General features: G+C 40.7%; 1 protein-coding gene across 1 annotated transcript in view; it reads right to left on the reverse strand.

Annotated features, from left to right (window-relative positions):
• LOC148037117 (uncharacterized) overlaps positions 1–17,102 on the reverse strand; it is a 47,544-nt gene extending 30,442 nt beyond the window's left edge. Inside the window, exon 1 of the mRNA XM_087676051.1 lies at positions 16,495–17,102. Coding sequence (XP_087532177.1) covers positions 16,495–16,974 — 480 coding nt within the window. The 5' untranslated portion in view covers positions 16,975–17,102. The remainder of the gene's footprint in view (positions 1–16,494) is intronic.
• Between the last annotated feature and the right edge of the window lie 8,985 nt (positions 17,103–26,087).

A 26,087-nucleotide genomic window follows, 5' to 3' on the forward strand; every position in this document is an offset into this window, starting at 1 on the left:
GCCCAAGTCTAGAACATGTAGGACTTCTAAGATGAAGCCTAGAGATGGACGATTAGGCAACAAGGATAAGGTGCAAACATCACAAATAGGCACCAATGAAATGGCACCTACAGTGACTATACTCTTAAATAAATGAAGATCCTAGAGCCAATCTCCTTAGGATGTCATATGCCTCAATGTACCACTATCTATGAGCCAAGGCCTCTCAAAAGATGAGACAATTGAAGACGACAACTCCATCTTACGAATGTGAAGAAACACTGACTCATGAGTAATAGCAGGTGTAGACTAGGAAGTAGAGGTAGAGGGAGGCTCTGATAATATAGCTCCATCCTTCACTCCCAAATGAAGGCGAGGATATTTCTTCCAACACTCCCCTTGGGGTGCAAAGTTTTCCCATAGTGTGGACACTTGGGATATCCTTTGGGCTTCCTCTCTAAATTATTTCTTGGACTTTTTCCTCATTTCAACTCAAGCACTATTGGGACTAGCTCGTCCCAAGTAATGGTATCCCTCATACAAGAGGTGAGAAGATTGTAGTAGAACACGTCATACTTCAATGATGAAAGATGTGAGAGAAATGTCACAGCAAGGTCCTCCAAAACCAAGGGATGCTAGCTCATTCCCAATCTCCTTCATCTTGTAGATGCAGTCCTTCATGGAGGGGAATCTGCGCAACATATAGCTATCAAAGCTTTCGCTCGAGGGTTATACAATGCCCAAATATCGAGACCTGGTAGAGAGATGCAAATCTCTTCCAAACCTTTGCAACAGTGTGGACGCATTTTCATGCACGAGCACAGAACCTACACGACTCTAAAAAGAAAAGGACAAGCCCAAGCGTTGAGCCAGTGCCATAAAGTTATGGAGTCCACCGTTGATCCAACATGGTCAAAAAATCGCGACTATCACGAAATCCAAAAGGTAAAAAGTGTTGAGAATACACTCACCCAATCCCATCCAACTTTTCTGATGTGAGAAGAGAGGGTAGGACAAGCACCTATTGAGCTAAGATAAGCATTACATGCTGGATTAGCCACTTAAACAGCCCCAAAAATGCTTAATTAATTAAATCCCTTAATTGGTGTGTGGTTTGAGAGAGAGTTTCAAAACAATGCGCAATACGAGGTCCCGAAACTTTTTACAAATAGATGGGGCTGCCCTCCATTCAGTTCCAACATCATTTTTACAGGTTTTAAGCCCTCTAGCTTTGTTGTCTATACCCCGTTCATGGGGAACATCTCAACAGAAGCTGCCCATTTCTATCTACATCAGTCCAGCACCTGTTTCCAGCCTTCGCTTCGCAGTCTACATCCCTCCCAGCTGTTGCATGTTGTCATCTACCCTTCTAGTGGCTGCACATCAGCCTAGCAGCCCATTTTTCTACGTTTACTGCAGCAAACTGCTTGGCGACTACTCCTACGCCTGCATTTGGACCTTCCAGCTACCGCCCAGTACTCTACATATTCCATACTACTACATTTGGTCCTTGTTGCTGCCGCCCAAGCTGTCTATACCCTACATCTATTTGCGTTTGCAGTTTTCTCTCTCGTCTACTACCTGTTTGCATCAGATCTAGCCTCCTTGGCTGTGTTTACTTGTGTTCGACTCTGGTAGGCTGCCTTTGACGCGTTTCAAGATCCATTGAGTATGGCACTCTTCCACTTAGAATCTCTCCCTCGGTCCTCAAGACATGAGAGTTTGGGGTACAATTGTCATTCCTACATGGTTTGTTTGCTGCATGAGCATTGTATATTCAATATTCAGTCATTCATTCAAATTCTCTAGGTTCATTGTCTCTGAGTTACCCTAACAATAACTGTGTTCTTCTGAGTTTATGCTCTGTCATACACTTTAGCTTATGTTTCTGCGTGAGGGTATTTCTTCACATGATATCAAAGCAAGGTTCTCTTCCACGAAACCTTGGCCTTTGATCTCGAAGCCCTTTGCAAGAAGCAAGAACAACATGAGGGCAAGATGACTTCGAACACAAATTCGCCACATCATCATGATGCTCTCAAGCCTAGCACATCGAGACACGCAATAGAGTGGGCTTCATAGCTTGCTCCTCCATCCAACATGGCCGGAGAGTCTTCTAACCACCGTGGAGTCCACGGAGCATATGAGATTTCACGAGCCAAGTACGATCTCATTCTCATGTATTGAGCTCAATAGCAGATTAAAGATGAATTTGAGTTTTCCCCTTTAGATTCAATGCACCGATCTAATGATTTTGCATGAAAGACCAAAGTTCCACAAAGGACTGATCCCCCTTATGTGGAAACTGGCATGGAGTATAAGCCATTTTCTCCTCCACCTTCATTCACTCCCATGTCAAGTGCACATGCTACTTCTCAATCTTTTGAATTTACTCCCTTTTTTCCGCAAGTTATATCAAATGTATCCCAGTGCCTCCATCTCCACCGGCACTTTATGGAAACATTCATGTTACAATGCCTTCACATCAATTGGGCACCCATTGGACACTATCAACCTAGTTCTGCCTACCCACCTCCCCCTCTCACTTATCCCTCTTCAAACCCCCCCCCCTTCCTATTCCATTTATCCAACACCTGATGGTTCTTCATTCTCATCAGTCCAACATGCCTTTAATGATAAGACTCGTTTTAACAAGTCAAACTTCACTACTTGGTTAAACCTAATGAGATATATCATTGACTCCCACAACCTATGGGATCTTGTGCAAGGGTTGGAATCCCAACCTGATCCCGAACTCGTTTCATACAAGGTTGTCCACTTATGCAATGCTAGAAATGTCTCCGCTATTGTCGAGATGATACAAGGTGTATTACCTAAATTTCATTCACAACTTCAACATTTTGACTTAGCATCCAAGCATTGGGCACACTTGATTGACCCCTATGCGGCTTGAGATAGGACCCGTTGCATCAATTTGGATCATAAGCTCCAAAACTTTAAATCAATGACTACAATGACTTGAAAGTTAAGTTGGCTAAGTATCAGCGCCTTCTTACCAAGTTCTCTACCACAGGGGCTCCCAAGTCCTCGAACAACCAAGTCACATTGTTTCTAAACAAACTACCAAGGAAATGCTTCTATTTTATGCAACAAGTAATTTCATAGCCCACCATGCCCACATTCCATGAATTTGAGTGTCAACTACTGCATTACACCCAATTGTTCAATCAATTTCATAGTTTGACCTCTATAGAGAACTCCCGTTGCTTCTTATTAGAAGGGGTAGCAAGGCAAGGATAAACAAAATCAAAATTTCAATCAAAATCAAAATCAAAGCCAAACTAGTGAGACCCAAGGAAATTCCCACTCATCTCTAAAACCTGGGTGGCAGAATGTACTGAAGAAAAATCAATATTATCAACATTGTCAAAAGGCTGGCCATTTTGATGACGAGTGTCAATCAAAGGTAAGAGACACAACACCAAAAGCTAAGAATCCGAACCCCGCCCCTCAATTGGGTAATCCCCAACAGGGTAGGCAAGGTGATGGCAAGCCTCTCAGTACACGCAGTGGAAAAGTCAAACCCACACTACCACCAATCAGTCATCACAATCAACAATGTTTTCAACACTAGAAGGCTTGACCAACTGGTCTACCAAGGTCCACATCATTTCCATAGAGACATTTGAGGATGCGACTCGCGAGTCTTGTCCACATCTGCGAGTTGCCTCCTAACGAGGTGACTACAAAAGCCCACTCATCACAACTAAGTACTTCAGCTACTCCTTGGATTGTGGACAGTGGAGCTACTCATCATATGACTCCCATTGCGGACATTTTCACTTCCCAAGCCCCTACAACTCAGTATGCCTGAGTTGGAAACAACTCCTCCATCACAATTTAGGCTCAAAATTGCATCAATTTTTCCACTACCGAGCTTGAATCGCACTACACCGGATGATGTATACTATGTCCCCTAGCTAAGGGTGAACTTGTTACCATTCAGCAGCTTTGCCAATTGGGTTGAGCACTCTTCTTCACAACGACCACAGTCGAGGTCCTTGACTCTCAAACTGGTTTAGCGATTGCTCACAGTGAGGCACAACCTATTGGCTAGTACCACATGACAATTTCTTTCCAAGTCGACAGTTGAGGTCTCTTGGTTCCACCACTTCCAAGCTTTAGCCACTACGCGGGAGCCTACGAGCACTGAGTATCTTTGGCATTATTACTTAGGACATCTTAGATACAACTCTCTTTATAAACTACTGTGTCATCAGATTGTTGATGGCCTTCCCCGCCTAAAGCTATTGCGGGATGTTTGTAAAGCTCATCAACTTGGGAAATAGCACCATATCCCATTCCCTCGGCAATCTACACAGAGTAGAGGTGCCTCTTAGATTGATTCATGTTAATCTTTGTGAGCCAACATCCTCCACCGCCTAAACAACACATTGTATTTCTTTTTTATTATGGATCATCATTCTCGTTACATGTAGATGTGCTTTCTCAAGTATAAGTCTGATGCCTTAACATATTTTTCTACTTGGATGTTATTAATGCATAACCAAACTGGTCCTCATGGAGGATGCATAAGGAGTGATAGTGGGAGCGAGTTAACCTCCCACAAGTTTTCCAAGTTTCTACATGGGCATGGTATTTCCTACTAGCTCACCTCTACCAACTCCCCCTCTCAAAATGGAGTTGTAGAGCATAGGAACAAAACCATTATAAATATGGCACGCTCTATGCTCTTTGCAACAGAGCTCCCTTAGCACCTTTGGATCGAGGCTATTAACACTTTGATGTACATCCTCAACCGGTGCCCAATAATATCTATTTCTCAGAGGACTCCGTATAAGGCATTCTTTGGCTCTCGGCCTGTAGTTTCCCACTTTAGAGTCTTTGGGAACCATGCTTACACACACAACCCTAATGACAAAATGAGCTCACTCCCCGAGCTAATCTCTTATTTTTGTAGAATACTACTCCAAAGCGAAAGCCTATTGTTTGTTCAACCCTCAAACAAACAACATGATCATTAGGAGGGATATAGTGTTTGATGAGAGAGACATTGTGCAGTCTTCTACACTAGATTATGTGCCCTTTCCTCATATTATTCCTAGCAAGATAATGCCTTCTAAGCCAAGTCTACTACCCACTCCTAACCCACCTACAAATTCACCTCCCATGTCCCCTCCACGAGACCCATTACCTCACTGGTACTAGCAAACCATGCGGGATTCAAGGATCCTTCCACTAAATTCCACAGAAAATTGATAGGAGGCTCTTCAATACCCCTAATGGCGAGAGGCCATGGAAAAGGAGCTTGAGAGTATTGACCAAAATGAGAATTAGACCTTGGTGGATTGTCCAAGCCACAAGAAAGTCATTGAGACAAAGTGAATTTTTAGAACTAAGCTACAAGTTGATGGGACTTTGAACAAATAACAAGCTCACCTCTTGTGGTGCAAGGGTTTCAATAGAAGTAAGGTATTGACTATGAAGACACCTTTGCTCCTACAGTGCGGTTGACTTCACTTCGTCTGTTAGTTGCACTCGCTACTCACCACAGTTGGCCAATATATCAGAAGAATGTCAAAAGTGCCTTCCTAAACGATTACTTGGAGAAGAAGGTCTATGTGAAGCAACCTTTCAATTTTTCTTATGCCACTAACTAGAAAGATAAGGTCTTTCGATTGCGGAAAGCTCTCTACAAACTAAAGCAAGCACCATGGTCTTAGTTCTAGAGGATGGATGAGTTCCTTATCATTCTATCCCTAATGGCCCGAACTTCTATGTCCATACTACTTCAAAGGGGATCAGCTATATCCTATTGTATGTAGATGATTTACTTATCACTGGCTCTGATTCTACTACCATACCAAAGATAAAGGCCCAGCTTTGCTTTACTTTTGAGATGACAAACCTTGGTTTGTTGTCTTATTTTATGGAAACAAATTGAGTTGGGCTTTCTTTCTTGCTCAGTTTTGGGGCCTAAGGGGGTGTTGAGCTAACATAAGCATTACATACTGGATTAGCCACTTAAACACCCCCAAAAATGCTTAATTAATTAAATCCCTAAATTAATTAAACCAATACATGGTACGAGGTCTCAAAACTTTCTATAAATAGGTGGGTTGTTGCCCTCCATTCAGTCCCAATCTCGTTTTTGCAAGTTTCAAGCCTTTCTCGCTTTGCTGCCTACATCTCGTTCGTGGAGAACATCTCAGTCGAAGCTGCCCATTGCTGTCTACTTCAGTCTAGCATCTACTTCCAACCTTCACTTCGCAATCTACACCATTCCAACTATCACCTACTGTCATCTACCCTTCTGACGGTTGCGCATCAACCTGGCGGCCTGTTTTTTTTGTGTTTACTGCAGCAAACTGCCTTGCGACTGCCTGGACCTTCTCGCTCCCACCCAACAATCTACACACTCCACACTGCTGCATTTGGTCCTTGCTACTGCCACCCAGACTGTTGACACCCTACAAGTATTTGTGTTTGTAGTTTTTTCTCTCATCTACTGCCTGTTTGCATCAGATCCAGCCTCCTTGGCTGTTTGCTAGTGTTGGAGTCTTGGAGGCTGCCTCTGCTGCCTTTCGGGATCCGTCAAGAGTACGACACACTCTTCCACTCAGCATCTTTGCTTCAGTCCTCGAGGCACAGAGTTCAGGGTATAGTTTTCACTCCTACACAGTTTGCTTGCTACATGAGCATTGTCTATTCAATATTCAGTCATTCACCCAAAATTCTCTATATTCATTGTCTCTAAGTTACCCTAACCCTAACTATGTTCTTCTAAGTTTATGCTTTGTCGTACACTTTAGTCTATGTTGCATTAGGGTATTTCTTCACAGGACAATACACAAAAGGTGCCATACTAGCCAATTGGGGACTTATAGCCTTAGAGATTGAGAAGGGAGAGAAATATGTGACGGTGATTGGGAAGGAACCAAGTCAAGGTCCATCCTATTATCTGAGCCACAATTGTCACCTCGATGGTCCCCTTAGTCCCAATCCACACCATCTTGCCTATCATCGTCGTTTGCCATGGATGACTCTCAAGAAACCTGCAAGAAAACACACGAAACACTGCAGTTGATGGAGAAAACAGCCTAAAAAAGGATGTCTTCAACCTGTTCAAGGTCTGTCTTGTCTACTATACAGCAGTGTTGATTATGTCAGAATTGTAGATCGGAGAGCATCCAAGGCCAGAAAGCCAAAACCCTTCTGGGAATTAAGCCTGGACTGAAAACACAGGGTGGGCAGGGGGTGCAGACACAAAAGGCAGCCTTAGGCAGGCTGAAAACTATGCATACAGCACAGATGGATGCAGCCCTGCCTGAAACACAGTGTTCCAGCACTCCAGTAGATGACGTCAGCACCAGAATTATGTCACCCAGAAAAGGAGGAAGGCCATCTAGCTGCTATGTTATCCCATATGGTGAACACCGCACCGTTGATTGGTTTATCCCTTCCTTTCGGACAGCATTTTGTTGCTCAATCATTAGAAAATGACATGTTCATGATTCTGAATGCAAGAAGGGATAATCTTCCCAATGAAGAGTGCGAGAGGAAGCACTCAGGAAATGTGCATGTCAATCGAGGTGTGTGCAGCTGTTCAGTGCAATGAGTGAAGAGTCGAGGGATGGGTCTCTACTAGTGTGGTACACACAAAGAATAAAAGAATGTATTTATATTTAGGGTACAGTACACTTACACCCTCAAGGGTGTGTTCACATGTGTAAAGTAATATATACACGCGAGTAGCATAAGAGCCTTTACACCCAACAACCTCCCACTTAAAGGTCCTAAGCAAACCTTTAACCAACTCCCACTAGTCGAATGCAAAGCTCATGTTGAGCTTTTGCAAGACTTTTAGTAAGAGCATCTACAACGTTATCCTGTGTTTTGGTCTTAGCCAACATGACTAGACCATCATCCAGAACCTGTCTGATAAAGTGATACCGCACATCAATATGTTTGGTTCGTGCATGAAACATGGCATTCTTAGCCAGGTATACAGCACTCTGGCTATCACATCCAAGTACAAGTGTTTTGGTGGGCAGCCCAAAATCCTTGACCAAACGACCAAGCCAAATAGCTTCTTTCGAAGCTTCAATGGCTGAAATATATTCAGCCTCAGTGGTAGAAAGTGCTATTATCTTTTGCAATCTAGAGCACCAAGAAACTGTTGACACGTGTAGACCTTCTTACCCACTGATCTGTGTCATCAAGCAATGGATCCACATCCAAAGAAATATCAATGACCTCATTATTTGGTTGCTGAACTGCATGTTCAGGTTGCTGTAATAGATTTTCTGGCTGCTATAATTCATTTTCAACATGCTGATTTTGTTGCCCAAACTGGTTTTTAGCATCCCTTTGCTATGCCCATTTTCATCTGGCTCAATGATGATACGCTCATTATCTAACCAGCATCAAATGGAGCTCAATTTTCAGTGGGGCTAATGGTTGTTCAAGTGGTTGATCATGCTGAAAGTTTACTTTCTTTTTGTCCAAGTCATTAGATCTGGCATTTTCCGGCAATTTTGACTCATTAAATACCACATCTCGGCTGCGTAGCACCTTTTTCATGCTTGGAACCCAAACTCTTTAGCCCATTTCACCTTCATCTCCATAACCCATGAAGATGCCTCTATGGGATTTCATGTCAAGTTTGGTTCTGCTATTAACAGGTACATGTACATAGCATTCGCAGCTTAAGACCCTTAGGTGGTCATATGAAATGGGTTTGTCATACCAAACCTCTTCAAGGATGCCACTTTCAAGTGCAGTGTGGAGATCGGTTGCAAATATGCACCACAATTTTAAGTGCCTCACCCCAAAATGATTGTGGGAGATTAGCTCTGGACAGCATGCACCGAATCTTCTCACATAACATGCGATTTATTCACTCAGCCACACCATTAGATCATGGATTATAAGGAGCTGTAAGCTATCGTTTAATCCCATTGACATCACAAACTTTATTAAATTCTTCTGATACATACTCTCCCCCGTTATCAATTCTTATGCATTTCAATTTCGAACCCTTTTGAGTACTAACAAATGCATAAAACTTTTTAAAAGCGTCCAATGCCTCGCTTTTCTGATTAAGCAAGTAAAACCATAGCTTTCTAGAATGGTCATCAATAAAAGACAAAATAACAAAAACCACTATGAGTTTTTATTGGCATGGTGCATACATCAAAATGGACTAAATCCAAGATGCATGCCTTCCTAGAGGCTATATGAGAGTATGAACTCTTTACATGTTTTCCCAAAACACAATCATCACAAAAGTCAAGCTTTGAGTTTTTAACATCAACTCTTCCAAGTGAAGAAAGTGCTTGTAAACCCTTTTGGGTCATGTGTCCAAGACACTTGTGCCATAACTCCATGTGTGGCTGCACTTCAGCAACTGCAACAAACTTTCCAAGAAGTGCCTTGCAGTAGAGATAATATAGAGTTCCCTTTTTACCACCTCTAGTGACTAGCAGACCCTTTCTGTATCTTCCACATTCCACCACCAAAGGTAGTGAAGTAACCCCTACTATCTAGCTGCCCAATAGAAAGCGAGCTCTTCTTAATGCTAGATACATATCTAACATCATGAAGAATCAATTCCTGACCATTTTCAAGAGCCAAGTGTATGGTGCATATTCCTTTAATATCACATGTATGGTTGTTTCCTAGATAGACTTTCCCAAGGTTGCCTTCTACATAAGAAGAAAAACACTCCAAACATGTAGTTACGTAAAATGACGCACCACTGTCAAGAATCCACGATTGTGACAAACCATCATGAGCTAACAACAAGGCATCTATCACATCCCTTTTAGTGATATACATGTCTTCTACTATCATAGCATGTGGATCTAAAGATGCAAAAAGCAAATCAACATCTTTATCTTCTTCTATCTCCTCAATAACAACATAAAATATCACATTTGTCTTCTCTGTTTCTTTTGGGATAGAACTATCATCCTTTTCATTCTTTTTGCCTTTTGCATTAGCCTAAATCTTGCATTCTTGCTTCTTTTTATAGTACTTGGAATCAGGTTTTTTATACCCTTTGCGTCCACACTGATAACAAGTGACATCTTGTTGTTTTGCCTTGCTTTTGCTATGATTTTTGTTCTTATTTACAGCATTTGACCTTTTTTCGGTTCTTTCTCTTACATTGTAAGTTGATCCACTGTTTTCCCCACTTGTCTTGCCTCTAATCTCTTCATTGAGAATAGAACTACGCGCACCATCAAATGCCAAGTTGGGGTTGTTGCTCAATGACACAACCAATGCTTCCCATGAATCGGGCAAAGTCATGAGTAAGAAGATAGCCCTCAATTTAGGATCAAAACTTGGCAAGCCTACATCCTGTAACTGACTCAAAATACCATGAAAGCATTTAAATGCTCTAAGGTAGACTTAGACTTATCAAGCCTCAAGTTAAGCAACTTTCGCATGAGATGTACCTGATTGACAAGAGTTGTATTCTCATATGTAGCCTTGAGTTTCTCCCAAACCGCATAAGCAGTAGTAAGTTCCTTGATATCAACCAAGATATCATCTGTGATAGCCATTCTAATACAAGTAATACAAGTAATAGCATTTTCATTCATTTAAGCCCAATCCTCATCTGACAAAGCAACAGGCTTATGTTCAGCCAAAGCATCATCACAATCCTTCAGAAAAAGTATACTCTGCATACGATCTTTCCAAAGATCAAAGCCATTGCCATCAAATTTACGAATCTCAAAGAGATTCTTTGTGTCACATGTAGATGCACTGCCAGCCATCTTCAGCAATAAAAGACTACAACAAAATGCTGAATACTTTCAACCAACAGCAAGGTTGCTGAATATAACAGCAAGTACACACACTTGTACTTCGAAAGGTATCCAAGAAACAAATGTTTTGCTGCAATTTCACTCTCAAGTACCGATTACAACATATACATGAATCAAATCTGATACATTTGCATAAACGACAACTCCCACTTCAGTAATACATCACCATAATGCCCAAATGCAATAACCCAAGTGCTGTGTATACCACTATTTCACTGCATAATGATCATTCAACAATACATGTACCAAGAGGAGCTGCCCTTTTATAACATTTGATATATCCCAAGTCCAAATTTCTCCCACTCAGCAGTGAATCTGTTGTAGTTTTATTGTCAAGGCACAAATCGGCTCAAAATGCATCTCCGAAGCGAAAAGCCCCAAAATTTTTGCAATGAATCTACCCCAATTGCATCAATACATCATCCCAAGTATCAAATGCGGATAAATGTTGCAGAATTTTCACAAATTCTGCAAAAATCCCCAAATTTTGGAATCCAAATGTGCACAAATTACAATGAAATTGGCTCAGCTAAGCAAAATTTCACTTGTACATGAAAAGCCCCAAAATTTCCGGAGCAAATGTGCACAATGTCTACAATTTCTAGGTCAAACGTCACTGTTTTGCATGACCAGCATCAAATCCGAGAAAAGCCCCAAATTTTCAAGTATAAATCTACATAGATCCATGTCCTGTACTTGTGGTCGTGAATCTCCGTTAATAAATAAGGGGCCTGCTTTGCTGGAGGGAATAAAAATTTATCAAAAATACCAAGAAAAATGACGAATGGCCCAACCCTTGACATATGACATATCGTCTGTTGTCCATCGCCTGCAATCGACGCCGCTTACCGATCACTAGTCCTGCCAACCTATAGCCAATCCTGCCAGCTGTCACCAGTCCCGCAGGCTAGTTCGTGGCCTACAACTGATGTTTCCTACCGTCGACTATCCGCGCCAACCTGTGGCCTGCCACATGCCTATCACCTACAAACCCTGTTCATCACCTGGTGCGAAATGTCATGCCTGCCTATTGACTATGCTTGTTGGTCACAACTAACAATGACTGCATGTTTCGGTCCTTGAGATTGCAGACACGTTTTCCAATGCTCTGATACTAGTTTGAAGAGTGCAAGAAGAAGCACTCAAAAAATATGCACGTCAATTGAGGTGTGTGCAACTATTCAGTGCAGTGAGTGAGAGTGAAGAGTCGAGGGATGGGTATGTACCAGTGTGGTACACACAGAATAAAAGAACGTATTTATACTTAGGGTACAGTACACTTACACCCTCAAGGGTGTATTCACATGTGTAAAGTAATATATACAAGGGAGTAGCGTAAGGGCCTTTACACCCAACACCCAAGGCGAATGTTTGGAATTGTCTTGGTTATGCTTCTAGACTCCATACTAATGCTGCGAAATCCTCCCTCATCACCTACACTTAAACCGATTTTCAATCCTTGGAATGGCAAGGGATGGTACTACCCCATCACAATGTTATCAGGTATCTAGGATACCCCTTGGGTGTTGATGCTCACCCAAAGCTCTTGCTGAAATGGATCTCGCGAAAGTTGAAGGCTAAATTTTTTTATTGGAAATCCCAAGCTTGGCCCTTTCATGTTTGAGCTAAAAATGCATAGCTTTATTAAAACATCCTAAAACTCAATTAATTAAAGAATTAAATCTTTTATTTTTAAAAAATGTGTTCTTAGAGAGTATTTATGTCCCATAAGCACAAACCCTAATTGGAAGGACCCAAACTTTCTATAAATAGGTATGCTACCCTCCATCCAGTCTCAATCTCAATTTTGCAACTTGCAGATGCCAAAGCTTTGCTGTTCACACCCCATACACACAGGATATCTCAGCCAAAGCTACCACCACTGTCTAACATCATCAAGCATGTCAAAATATGCAACAATGTAAGGAGAAACACAGTGTGTACGGCAAACACGCTGCCAGGTGTAGTGGACTATCACCAAGCTGGAAAAGGTGATGCCAAGTAGGGGAAAGGCCTCCAAACTGCAAAACGCAAATGCCATGTTGATACCAAGAAGATGGGTGTTGATGCTTGTTGGTGGAGATCCTCCTAATGCTGCAAACGCAAGCTAGAGAAGCCTGCGATGATGCCATGATGATGGAGATAGTCGCCATGCTAATGGCGAGAACATAGACGCCAACCACGAACCGCAATGTCCTCTTGAAGGGGTGTGAGGGCAATGGAGAGGTATGAGAGAGAAGGGAAGGATGTCTAATGATGGAAAAATGAAAAGGATGTCTAATGATGGAAGAATGTGTGGTGGAGAATGAATGAAGAGTGTAGAATGAATGGAGAGGTGGCCTATTTGTAGGTCTCAGCTGTCTAGGGTGGCGCCCACTCCAAGATAAAGTGCCCAAAATGAGGGTGCTCGCCATTTTTAGGGCTATCAATGCGAAACCCTAACTAAAGTGAAGAAACTGAAGAAGTGGTTTCTCAACAAGGCACCTGCTGTCTGGCCTTCTCTTGCAGATTTTTTAGTTTTTCCAACTACTGTTCAGCTGCTATCCAGCCAAGCATTGCTGTTGTCTACTCTCAACCTATTGTCACCTGCATTCAGCCAGCCCAAAAGGCTGTGTTTACTCTTGTTTGTCACTTTCCACCCTGCATGGACCAGCCAGGAGCTGTGGCCTACTACTAGTGGCTCCATATCATGATGCATTTTGAGCAGCAAGTGGCAGGCCAGCCACAAACATCATTCTAGAGGCTGTGTTTTGATCATTAGCTGCTGCCCAATCCCTCCTCTACTATATTTGCTGCCACATCATCATCATCATCTATGTTTGCTGATTTTACCCTATTTGCTTCTCATGTGACACTAATCCGGCACATCTCTGCCACATTTGCTAATGCCAAACACATTTGAAGGTTACCTTGCTGCGTTTCAGAATTTGTCAACGTTCAACACACTCTCCAACTCATACTCTTTGCTTTGATCCTCAAGACACGGGAGTTCAAAAAACAATATCCTTCACTGCATAGTGTGTTTTTTGCATTGAGCATTGTATTCTATTCAATATTCATTCATTATTATTCATTGTGTTCATTGTCTCTACATTAGCCTAACCCTAACTATGTTTCTTTATCAGTCTATGCATTTGGCATATGATTGTTTTTGTGGTTTCTATGGTATAGCATTTCTTTACATCATGTACATCTCAAAATTGCACAAGCCATCATGCTGCCCATGCTTGCTTACTTTTTGCCACTCCTGCCTTGGAATACCACTACCTTGAATGGTCTTACTAGGCACATTTGTTTCATGTTGTGGAAAGAGGACTCCTTGCATGCAAGTATTTCTTGGATTTCTTGGAGTTGCGTTTGCACCCCGGAAAGCATGGGTGGAGCAGCTATTCAAGATGTGGAGACCCATGTGATGGCTCTTCGATGGTCAGTTTCAAAGCTATGTGCACTAATCATCACCCTTTAGTTTTTATTGTCCATTTCTTTCTAGAAGACTGGGATCTCCCATCAACAGCCTCCTCCTTTTTTGTGAATCGTTTGGCTTGTTCTTGGCAACTAGTTCTTACAAATGTATACTAGCATCTGGGAGAGGATCGTTTGACAACTAACTCCTTTCAATTGGAACTGCTAGCTGTGTCGTGCCTGCTCTCTTGGGATGAGAAACAAGAGGACCGGCTAAAATGTAATTGTATGGCACATCTAGGTTTGTCTTCTATTGTTGATGCCACTCTTGTGAGTTGCAAGGTGTTGATGTCCTTTTGTACAATCACAAGACTTTCAGATTCCTCATAGATATTGTAACTTATGGCGCTAGATTGAGAGGGCCGAACAACCTATGCAACCCTTTTCCGTACTTGGTTATAATCGTCTTTAATAGGATTGAAATCTTACAAACCATCTTAATCTTCAAAAGGCTTCAGCTAACCATGTGTATCATTGCATGATCAAGGATCATCGTTGGTCGATCACCAAAGCCAATTCGGTTTCAAGCATGCATAAATCTCAAACTTGGTAGAACACAATTGAGATGGAAGATTGGCTGTTGAACAAGACCCCATTCAAATACAAGGCCTTTCTTTGGAGAGTGCTCATTGTTGGAGTTCCCCTTGCCTTGGCTCTTTGAAAATGTCGCATATCAAATAGCAATTGTTTTTTTGCATGACCAATATAGAATTCCCACATCATAGATTTATTTCCTACTCTTTAGCTAGGAAAATATGGACCCTCTTGTCAATTATTTGGAGAGCTATGGTTGGCTTGTTGCTATGTCCCTCTAACTAGATTTTTGCTATGGCAAAATACCCCACCCCGATGCAACCATATATGAAGATTTTGTTCCACTTTTTCAAACTTTGGAGTTGTTGGCATAATCGGGTTACTCGGAATTTCTTCTTCGACTCTACAGCACGCATCTAGTGATATATTGCCAAGATTAAGAGTCTTCTATATTGGCAATTAGATCTTGTTCAATATGCTAATCTTCTCCCTTTGGGAGGATTTAGCTCCTTGGCGTACAACAATCACTTCTGCTTCTTTACTGTGACTTCGTATCTTTCCTCTAACCTAACTTTAGTACTCCTAAGATTTGACATATTATAAACACTCACTACAAAAAAAGAGAGAGCATTGGTGGAGACCACATTTCAAAGCCTTGTGCTTTGCACTATTAGTACGCTTTATATCCTTATGTTTAGGAGATGTATCCCATTGCCCACTTCTGAGCCACCTCATGTCTATATTTATTTTTACTATTTAGTTCATGTGTATTTGTAATCTTGTCTTGTGTGCTATTGTTTCCATTCAATGTATATTCTCACACAAACACCTTTGAGCACCTAGAAGGGCAGTGCTACTATGAAGATCAAGTGTAGCAAAGAGCATGACCTATTTGTAAATATCTAGTCCAATCCTTCACATGTCTGTGATATTAGAGTAGAAGAACAACTATACCGAAATGTATTTAGTAGATAAATACAACCCTTGTAAAAAATGTAACCATGAGCACACGAGTAGCAAGCACATTCAGCTCAGAAGACTATTGAAGTCTAAATGCACTTTTTTGTATGTGATCTGTTGATCATGATGATCCTTCTCCTCCCTCCTGAAGTCCAAACACCCTGCCAGCCACTGCTCTGCAGCATTCCTACACCCAGGCTGCTGCAGACTTCCTTTGAGACACTGAAAACACTTCAAATGGAAGGCGGCATTTCCCACTAAAGAGGTGGAAAATTCTGTGAGGCATGCCAGGCCCAGTATAGGAAACCACATGGCAGGTGACAGTGGGAATTATCCTCCACTAGTCCAGGCTCCAATGCGTGTTTGCAACCCGAGAATCCAAGTGGACAGTCTGCATCAATCAATTTGACATGTGTTTCTGTGCAAGTTTCTGCCATAGCCTCACCCTTATTCCTGTAAGTATATCCTACTACCATACAAATGCTAGAAACTCAACTTTGATCTTAAGAGTTTGAATCCGACTTCTTGGTTTGGACTTGTCACAAAAAACTTTGCATGAGTCTCATCTATAACCATGGCATTACAAACCGGGTGTTTATGATTCACCATTGCTGACTTGAAGAATTAAGGATATACTCCGTGCATGCCATTGATATGCAGTTTAAGCTACTTACTGGAAAGTTTTCTCATGTCAGGTTCTTATGGAGCAGGTCTTGGATGGAGTGGCAAGCAACTCTACCGGACAAGTGGTGAAATCCATACGGTAGTTTGGGTCATCCACAAAGAGTCTGGCATGAAGCATGGGGGTGTAGGCAGCAGTCGCACCGTACTTCCTGCACAGCATCCGAAACGGGAGCTCCGATTGATCTGCCATAGGTGCAACAATGAGCTTGGGGGCTCCAACATTTTTCCAATGCTGCCATGCCATAGCTACCCTGGTAGACTTGGAAGAAAGACTGCAGAGATTCCCTGCTCCCCTGCCATCTTTGCCAGAGGGACACGCCCTGTGTGAGCCTTGGTCAGCAGAATGGCCTTCCGAGGGTGTGCCATCTTGCTGCTGTGAGTTATGGCTTTGGGCGGAGCTCGTTCTTACTGGAAAATGATTCGTGCTCCTGCGAAAGAGGAGCAGAACACATTTCTGCTTCGAGACAGAACTCTCGCTCGTTGATGAGCATCCACTGTGCAGCAAGCTGCTACAACTGATGTAATAGGAGATCATCGAGGGCCAACAACACCCGAGCTTCTCTCCAGAACGCAAGCCGGGAGATTTGCAGAAAGAAGAGGCGCTTGGTGCACGTGACTATTGCCCCTTACCTCTAAATTCTCTTGGAACCTTGGATGTCATCATCGATTCAGCATTGGAGAAAAGTTTGAATATCTAACTTACGTATAGAGGTATTTATACTTTGATATTTACATCTCTTATCTTTTACTTTTTATCTTTTTTATTCGCATCTCTTATCCTTTATTTTTTATCTTTTTTATTTTTTCATTTTTAAAAGGAATTCAATAAAGGCAACACTCCAAAGTACCAAAATACAACCAAGCCTACATGGCAGCCATTCATGTGTCTCAAGCTCAAAAATATATATAAAGAATTTACAAAATTTCAAAAACATACATGTGGTATCACAAACACAATCTCTCATGTGTCACACATTAGCTCTCGCACTTGCGTTGCACTTTACATTTGAATTTCAACCATTTGCTCTCTCTCTCTCTCTCTCTCTCTCTCTCTCTCTCTCTCTCTCTCTCTCTCTCTCTCTCTCTCTCTCTCATGAAATCCTCAAGTTGGTGAGGAGGAGGTGTGGTAAAGAGGAAATGGTCATCATTGCCTTGCAAGTAGATGATGTAGTAGCATGCCCATAAGACCATCAAGCAGAAGAGCATTCAGCATGGGGTTGCCTAGCTACCCAATATATTTCCCTAGTCTTCTTAGGGTTCTCCATCAAAGGCATCCTCTAGAGCCAACAGGCTCATCATCACTCAATCTGACTCCATTAATATGCTCATAGATGTTGTCCATCCTTTAACGGCCTATTCTATGCCAATCTGACTTGCTCCCCATTAATTGAATCTACCCCATAATCAATTCGTCTATTTTTTCTAAGCTTTGATAAGTAGTTAGCCCCCTTTTCTAATGCTTCCCTTCAACTCAAGCTCATGAGACTTCTTCATAGTCAAGCATCATCATCGAAAAACCTGGCCACAACATTGTTGCTATGTGAAGTAGATACTGTCCATGTCTTGATAGTTTCCCGCCATGGCGTTACGGATTGAGAAAGAAGAGTCATGAATTTCTGTCTTCCACGATGGTGTGCTAACATAAGGGGGGTCGATTGCCTTTCCAATTGGCTAAGGGTAGGTTTGCACAAGGACGAACTAATGGATTGTGAAATACTCATGTCCGTTCTCCTTGTGTTTCCACATAGACCAATCAAGGTCAATTTTTATTTTTTGGCATCATGTTCAAATAAATGATTGTAGGCCTATTCGATTGGCCACTTAGATGCCGAAATATGTATTGAGAGCTCAAGGCTTGTCTTCACACTCACAATGTCTATTCGTTTGTTAGCTAGCATCAAAGTGGTGAATGTGTCTAATGTCCATCCACTTTATTCAATGTCAATCATCTTTTGTGTAATAAAGCAACTTTCATGCTACCTTAGTTAGGAAATTAGCCAATTTTAAATTGGAGTATAAAAGGCAAGAGGATGCCAATGTAAATGATCTAGGTTAATCATTTTTCACATCTTCACTTCTTGGAGCTTGAAGGTAATTCCTTCCCCACCATTGTAAGGGGTGAGTTCCTTGCAGTAGCTATCATCAATTAATTCTCAAGCTTCCATGGCTTCAACATCTCTTGTAATTCTTGGTTGTAAGGCATCTTGAATTAAGTAGTGGCAAGCTATGGTTCTCAGCATTTCTTGTTGCTTAGCATTTCTTGTTAGTCTTTGTGTAATTTCCATTGAAGAGGCAACCTTCTTTACATTGGTATCAGAGCATGGACTTTGATCCATGGAAAGAGTCACTTTCATGGAGAATTTAGTCATAGGACAGGTAGTAGATAATTGGAGTACCAAGATTTGGTCACAGGGTTTGGTATAGTTCAAATCGTGACTAGTCGGGATTCTATACAATAAGTCGGGATTAATTTTAGAGGTTTCTTAAAGGAGATCTTGAGGAAGATGGAGGTTCTTGGCCGAAATGGCAGGTCGTGGTCAAATGGAGGCCCATTTTGAAGGTTCTTGACTCTAATTGGAGTCTAAACAGGGATTACTAGAGTTAAACTTTGGTTACTTTTAGAGCTAGCGTCTCTCTCTTCTTTCTCTCAAGATTTTCTCAAGCTTTCATGGTGGATCTTGGCTTCTCCTTTCTTCCAGGCCTTTCAATGACTCAAGTAACCTCCAAGGCTGAAATCTTCACGGAATAAGCTCTCTATAAAGTAGCTTTGAGCTTGCATTGCCTACTTCTCATTTTGAAGTAGGGGAGTATGTGTTTGTGCTGTTTGCGTTGAAAACACACTCCCCTACCTCATGAAAAATTTCAACCATTTAAGCCTTGTCTATGGCTTTAGCAAGCTCCAATTGGGATTCCTCAAGCTTTCTAGCAAGCACTCAGAGCTATTTCTCATTCTCATGATCATTCTTAATCTCCCAAACCCTAGCTATGGCAAATTTTATGATAGTAGTGAAATTTCTTGGAGCTTCTTCAACACTCAAGGGACCGATGTTGAACCATTATTGAACTTGAAGCTTCAAGGATAGTTGGCTATGGAGTGAAAATAGGGCAACAAGCTTTAGGCATCAAATTCTTGGATTATTCTCTTCCATTTCATAGGGCTTTTGCTCTAAATCACTCCAGGGACTAAGTATTCAAGATTTTGAAGAATCCAAGCAATGCATTCAAGATTGAAGATCAATCTTCTCTTGAACTACAAGTATGGCAGAGATTGAAGAATTTCTTTGAAATCTCCATAAAAAAAGATTCAAATTCAAGGGATTTTCATCTATACTACGCAATGGAGCTGAAGACTTAATCTAAACATCATTCTTAGATCATATTTGAAGCTAATGTGTGGATTATGGAGTCTATTCTTCTCTTGATCATTTGTTGGATTCAAGAAGACGATCTATCAACCTTTATGGCTGAAGTTTGACTCAAGCAACATCTTTTTCTTCAATCATTGAAAGAGGTACTTCTATTACTCTTCTTTAATCTCTCCGATTCCTCATTCAAATGTTGTTGCATTTCCTATTGTTGAAGGAGAGGTTAAGAAGAGTACTCTCGCATTGAGCTTTAATCTTTGCATTGATTGAATGAACCATAATACTCAAGTATTGGGGCATTGAATCTTGAATCCCAAGCATGAATTGATTGATGAATCAGCCCTTTGAAATTAATCCATTGAAATTGATGGTATCATTACTCTTTGCATTGTTTGATTGATCAGTCCATAGCATAAACCATGCAATTTCCTTTTGCTAAAGGATTTCTTAACCTCTAACTTTGGGGTCTTTTTTGATTCAATTTATTGAGAATACCCAAGAAATTTGTAAAAGGTGAGCATAGTAAATCAGTGAGTCACTAATTACTATAGGTAAACCTTTCTCACCCTCATTTACATACATTTTACCTTCCAATTCCTGCATATTATGGAAATATCAAAATCTTGATTCAGCCATGCACACCATGTCCTGATTTTTAGAGCACTTGCTTTGCCATGTATATTCCAACCAAGCAAAAAGGTCGTAACTAAACAAAATAGCAAGACAATAGTGAGGTGACGCTCCCTTGCTATTTATGATTCCGTAGGGGTGCACAACCTGGCCCAAAAGGAACTTTGCACACCTTCCGGAGTTTTAGAGCCCATTTAGGTTCCTGTTCATCGTTTTATCCCTCACCATAGGTAGTGGACCATGGAAGACCGCTTGGGAAAGAGTGGACAAAGACTTGAAGATTTATGGTACCAAATAGGGCAATTGGAGACAGTTTTGAACACATATATATGTCTATAGGTACTTTGAAGGTGATCATATTTTGGTGATAGAGCCTACAGGTTATACTTCAGTGCCCACATAGGATTCTTTATATGATCTATGACCAAATGGTTGAAACAGGGTCCAAACAGTGAGTTTACAGGTTGTTACAGATTGTTGTCTCATCCTAGACAGTCATAAAGAATCAATTATAGAAGTGGGAGTTTGGTTCTTATACTCTATGCGTAGAGGAAAAAGTTATCTTTGACCCTACCTATAGAGCACCTCATTTGGACCTACGGTTCAAAAGTTTTGGTCATTTTAATGACATGTGGTCACTGTAGACAACACATGGACAGGTTGACAGGGTACATTGTTTTGATCTGAAGCAACCATATACCTATTCCAAACTTGTAACCTCAGTAAATTTCGTAGAACTAAGTGTTATTAGCTTCATTTGGAGCTATCAAACACTTAGATTGGAGGAGTATGGCTCTAGTTATTGACCATTCTTTGACAGGCAGTCCTAATTTACTACAGTTTCCATGATGGCAAGGAATAAGAAGAAGGAGCATGTATTGGAGCACATTAATGAGGGCTTAGAAGATTACAATGCTGAAGCAAATCCTACCATAAGGGCCACAAATCAGCGACATGAATTTATGGGCAATTTTTACAACTAATGAGAGATCCAATGGCCAAGGGTTCCTCATGACAATGATTCTAGAACTGAAGTAAATGTTACTCATGACTCTAATGATTTCGAGCAACTATCAAAGTAAGTTGGTAACATGAATGAAGGTCTAATCCAACTTACCCATTCAATGGATGACAAGTTTGGCAAGATGATTACACACATGGAGCAACAAAACCATAGGTTGGATGCCAAATTTGAACAGCTGGTTACAATACTTAGTAACTTGGGTAACAAATTACAAAGCAATCCACCTTCCCATGCTGAAGATGTACCTATTACTCATGGCAAAGTGAGGTTCACAATAGCCCATCAGCATATACCATCCACTTTTGAACATGGAGGACCTTCTAAGGTGAATGAAATAGTTCAGCCTCATACCAACTCTTGGAATAGAAATAGGCCAAACTTCACTAATTCAAGAGATAAGAAACAACAAGATTATTCCCTGCATGATGACATCAATGAATTTGATAGAAATGAATTTGTGCATGGATGTCATCCCTTCTATAAAGAGCAATTCTCAACATACTCAAGTTCATAATGTAAGAGATGATCAAGGGCAGTATGCACATGATAAAGCAAGGAATAGAGACAATTTCCAGCATGTTGAAGATCATGATGATAGGTTGCCACATGGGATATCCACTCATAACCAACAATCACATGGGAACTCATTGCTTGGTCATCAATCTTTTGGAAATAATCAAAATGGGCAGCATTCATTTACCCCTAATCATGGACAACAAGCAATGAGTGATCATTTTAATAGGCAACAATCTTTTGGATATACCAATCATAATGGGCACCATTATCATTATGACAAGGAATATAAGGACAAGATCAACATATTTGATTTCAAAGGAGGTAACCCTTCACTGAGACTGAGCTTGAGGAATGGATCAACAAATTGGAAATGTATTTCACTCTCTACCCATGCAATGATCAATCAAAGATTTTTTATGCAGCCCTACACCTAGAGGGATATGCACATACGTGGTGGAGATACATGACCAAGATTGGGGAGAATTTTCAGCCTTGGGAGGACTTCAAATCAGCCATGACTCAAGTGTTCGTGTCAGCGATGGAGAAGAAAAGGCTTGAAAGGAAATGGTATGATCTTAGGCAAAGGGGTTCTACCGTGAGGGGGTATTCTAGCCACACAGTTCTTAAACCTTTCCATGTATGTGGAAGGTATTTCCGATTTAGCCAAACTGAACAATTATATTTTTGGTCTTGATCCAAACCTTTCAGCTGAAGTTGGGGCAGCCAAGCCTACAAATGTCCATGCAACCATTCAATATGTTGAAAGGTACAACCAAAAATATAGAAGAGATTTGATTTGATTTCAACACAAAATAGGAATGAATTATCAATTAAATCAGCCTATGAGATTTGGACAGTAGTTCAGCCAATAAAGAGAGGGATTTAGAGCTGAAAACAAGTTTCAAAATAATTTTAGCAAGGTTCCAATGTACCCTACAGCATATGCTTCAAAATGGGACAATAATTTTAGATATAATCCTGATCCAAAAGGAGAATTCAAGTGGGCTGAAGGCGCAATTAAGCAATATTCCAATGACAACAGCAACAAGGCACTTCCTAATGACAAATTCAAGGATCTTTGCTATAAATGTAGGCAGAAATGGTCTCTTGAGTACAAGTAGAAGTGCAAAGGATATATGGCAAAGTCTAATATGCTAAATATTGAAGACTCTGATGAAGAGGAGACACAAGAAGGAAATCTTTTGCAAGTAGAGGTAGTTCCTACTTGTGATGAGATGCATGAGCATGATGATCAGGACACACAGGAGGAATTAGAGCCAATTAGTAGTTTTCCTTATGATCCAGGTGGTCCATTTGATCCTAGTGGATCAGAGATTGATGATCCTTCTATGGTTTCTTGTCAGCCCATGTTATGTTCCATATCTCAGGATGCATGGATAGGTTGTAAAGGTGAAAATACACTTCGGCTCAAGGGTACTATAAATTCAAAGGTTTCTCATATTCTCATTGACACAAGTAGCACACATAGTTTTGTCAATGCCAAATCATTGTATGAGCTGAAGTTACTACCTCAAGAGATAGATGCTCCACTGAAGGTACAAGTGGCTAATGGTGCTCAAGAGTTGAGCAAAGAGATATGCCGACAAAATCCTATTGAATTATCATAGTGTTGCACTATTATGATGGACTTGATTGTCCTAGATATGGGTCCTATTGACATCATCATTGGCTATGATTGGCTTAAATAGCTTGAAATTTTTTATTTGGACCAAAATCAGATGTTCATGGAGTTTACTCGGAATGGGCAACATCAAGTAAAACTTAATGGCATAGAGAGAAAGCAAGTGGAAATAATCAGCAACAAGAAGAAGATGAAGAAGGAGATTAATGATGTGTCTTGCATTTTCACACTTCTTCTATCAAAGGTAGATGAAAATCAACAATCTACTTCACCTAAGGAGCAAGATCCATGTCTATGTAAACTTCTAGAAGAGTTTAAGGTATTCTAGCCACTTACATCATTGCCTCCTCAACGAGAAGTGGATCATCCTATTGATTTAATGCTTGACACTAAACCCATCAACAAACCTCCTTACAAATTATCCAAGTACAAGAGGGAAGAAGTAGAGAAACATGTTAAAGACTTACTACGAATGGGGTTTATTCAGCCTAGTCAGTCACCTTTTGCTTCTCCCATACTACTTGTCAAGAAGAAAGATGGATCATTTAGGATGTGTATTGACTATAGAGACTTAAACAAGAGCACCATCAAGAACAGGTACCCAATCCCCCGCATTGATGATTTGTTGGATGAACTAAAGGATGCAAGAGTTTTCACTAAGATTGACTTAAGGTCAGGATATCATCAAATCATGATGAAAACAAGGGATGAGTACAAGATAGCTTTTAGAACCAAAAGAGATCTCTACCACTTCCTAGTTATGCCATTTGGACTTTCAAATGCACCTACAACTTTCGAGGCTCTTATGAACAAGATTTTGTAGCCATTCTTGTATAAATCAGTCTTGGTATTCTTTGATGATATTCTCATCTATAGCAAAGATAGAGAGGAACATCTAAAGCATGTCAGAGAAGTCCTTCTTACCTTGAGGAGACACAAGCTTTTTGCAAAGGAAAGCAAGTGTACTTTTATGGCTGATGAGGTAGAATACTTGGGTCATATGATTGGTAAGAAAGGAACTATGGTTGAAAGAAGGTCTAGTGCATCAATGATTGGCCCATACCATAGAATTCTACTTAATTGCGAGGATTTCTTGGATTATCTTCTTTCTATAGGAGATTAATCAAGAATTATGCCCATGTAGCAGCTCCTCTCACTGAAAATTTGAAAAAGGAAGCCTTCTTTTGGGATGCTACAGCCACTATGAGTTTCAATGAGCTGAAAGGTCTTCTCATCTCAGCACCTATCTTAGTGTGCCCAGATTTTTCAAAGGAGTTCACTATATTTGTTGATGCTAGTGGCAGAGGTATTGGGGCTGTTTTATGCCAAGACCATGGTGTTATTGCTTACGAAAGCAAGAAGTTGCATGATAAAGAAGGATAACTCCATGTCTATGCATAGGAAATGTTAGCTATTCTTCATGCAATCAAGAAGTGGCACCACTACATTTATGGCAGCCATTTTAAGGTGAAGAGCGACCATCGTGTACTGAAGTATTTTCTCTCTTAGCCAAATCTCTCTCCCAAAAAAGACGATGGTTAGCTACACTTCAGGGATATGATTTTGAGATTTCTTATATGGCAGGCAAGGATAATGTAGTGGCAGATGTCTTATCCAGGATGTGGGCATGTTCTGTTTCTACCATCTCTACCATACATAAAGATTGGAATTCAAGAAAAATATCTTTTAGATGAGCACATTACCAATATTATGAAGAAATTATAGCAAGATGATGGATCTAAATTTCCCAATTTCAAATGGCAAAATGGACTTATTTGGTTTAAAGGGAGAGTATACTTAACTCCTCAGTCATCCTTTAGGTCACGAATTTTAGAGAAGATGAATTCTTCTCCTTTGGTAGGGCATATTGGATTGTTTAAAACCTTTGACAAGATCCATAAATGTTTCTATTGGAAGGGACTTTGGAAAGATATCAAGGAGTATGTGATGTAGTGCTTACCATGCCAACAGAATAAATATTCAAATTTATTGCCTAGTGGTATACTTCAGCCTTTGCCTATCCCACATGGTAAATGGACTGATATCAGCAAGGATTTTATTATAGGACTTCCTACCACTAAGCAGGGCTGGAATAGCATTTCTATTGTGGTTGATCATCTTATAAAATTAGGCCACTTCTTACCTACCAAAGTCCAATATATCAACCAAACAAGTGGCAGGCAGATCAGTTCATGGAAGAAAATTTCAGACTTCATGGATTACCTATGAAGATTGTTTGACAGGGATTTCAAGTTCATGGGGAATTTTTGAAAAATCATTTTTACTTCCATGGGCACCAAACTAACTCCAAGTGCTGCCTACCATCCACAAACATGTAACCAAATTGAAAGGGTGAATAAATGGTTAGAAATCTACCTCAAACACTTTTGTCATGATACACAGAATGCATGGGATCATTGGATTCATCTTGCAGAGTTCTGTTACAATAATACTCATCACATGAGTATTGG

The sequence above is a fragment of the Lygodium microphyllum genome, chromosome 4 (genome assembly GCF_053477565.2).
Source record: "Lygodium microphyllum isolate KBCC chromosome 4, Lygodium_microphyllum_v1.1.10, whole genome shotgun sequence".
NCBI classification, from domain to species: Eukaryota; Viridiplantae; Streptophyta; class Polypodiopsida; order Schizaeales; family Lygodiaceae; genus Lygodium; species Lygodium microphyllum.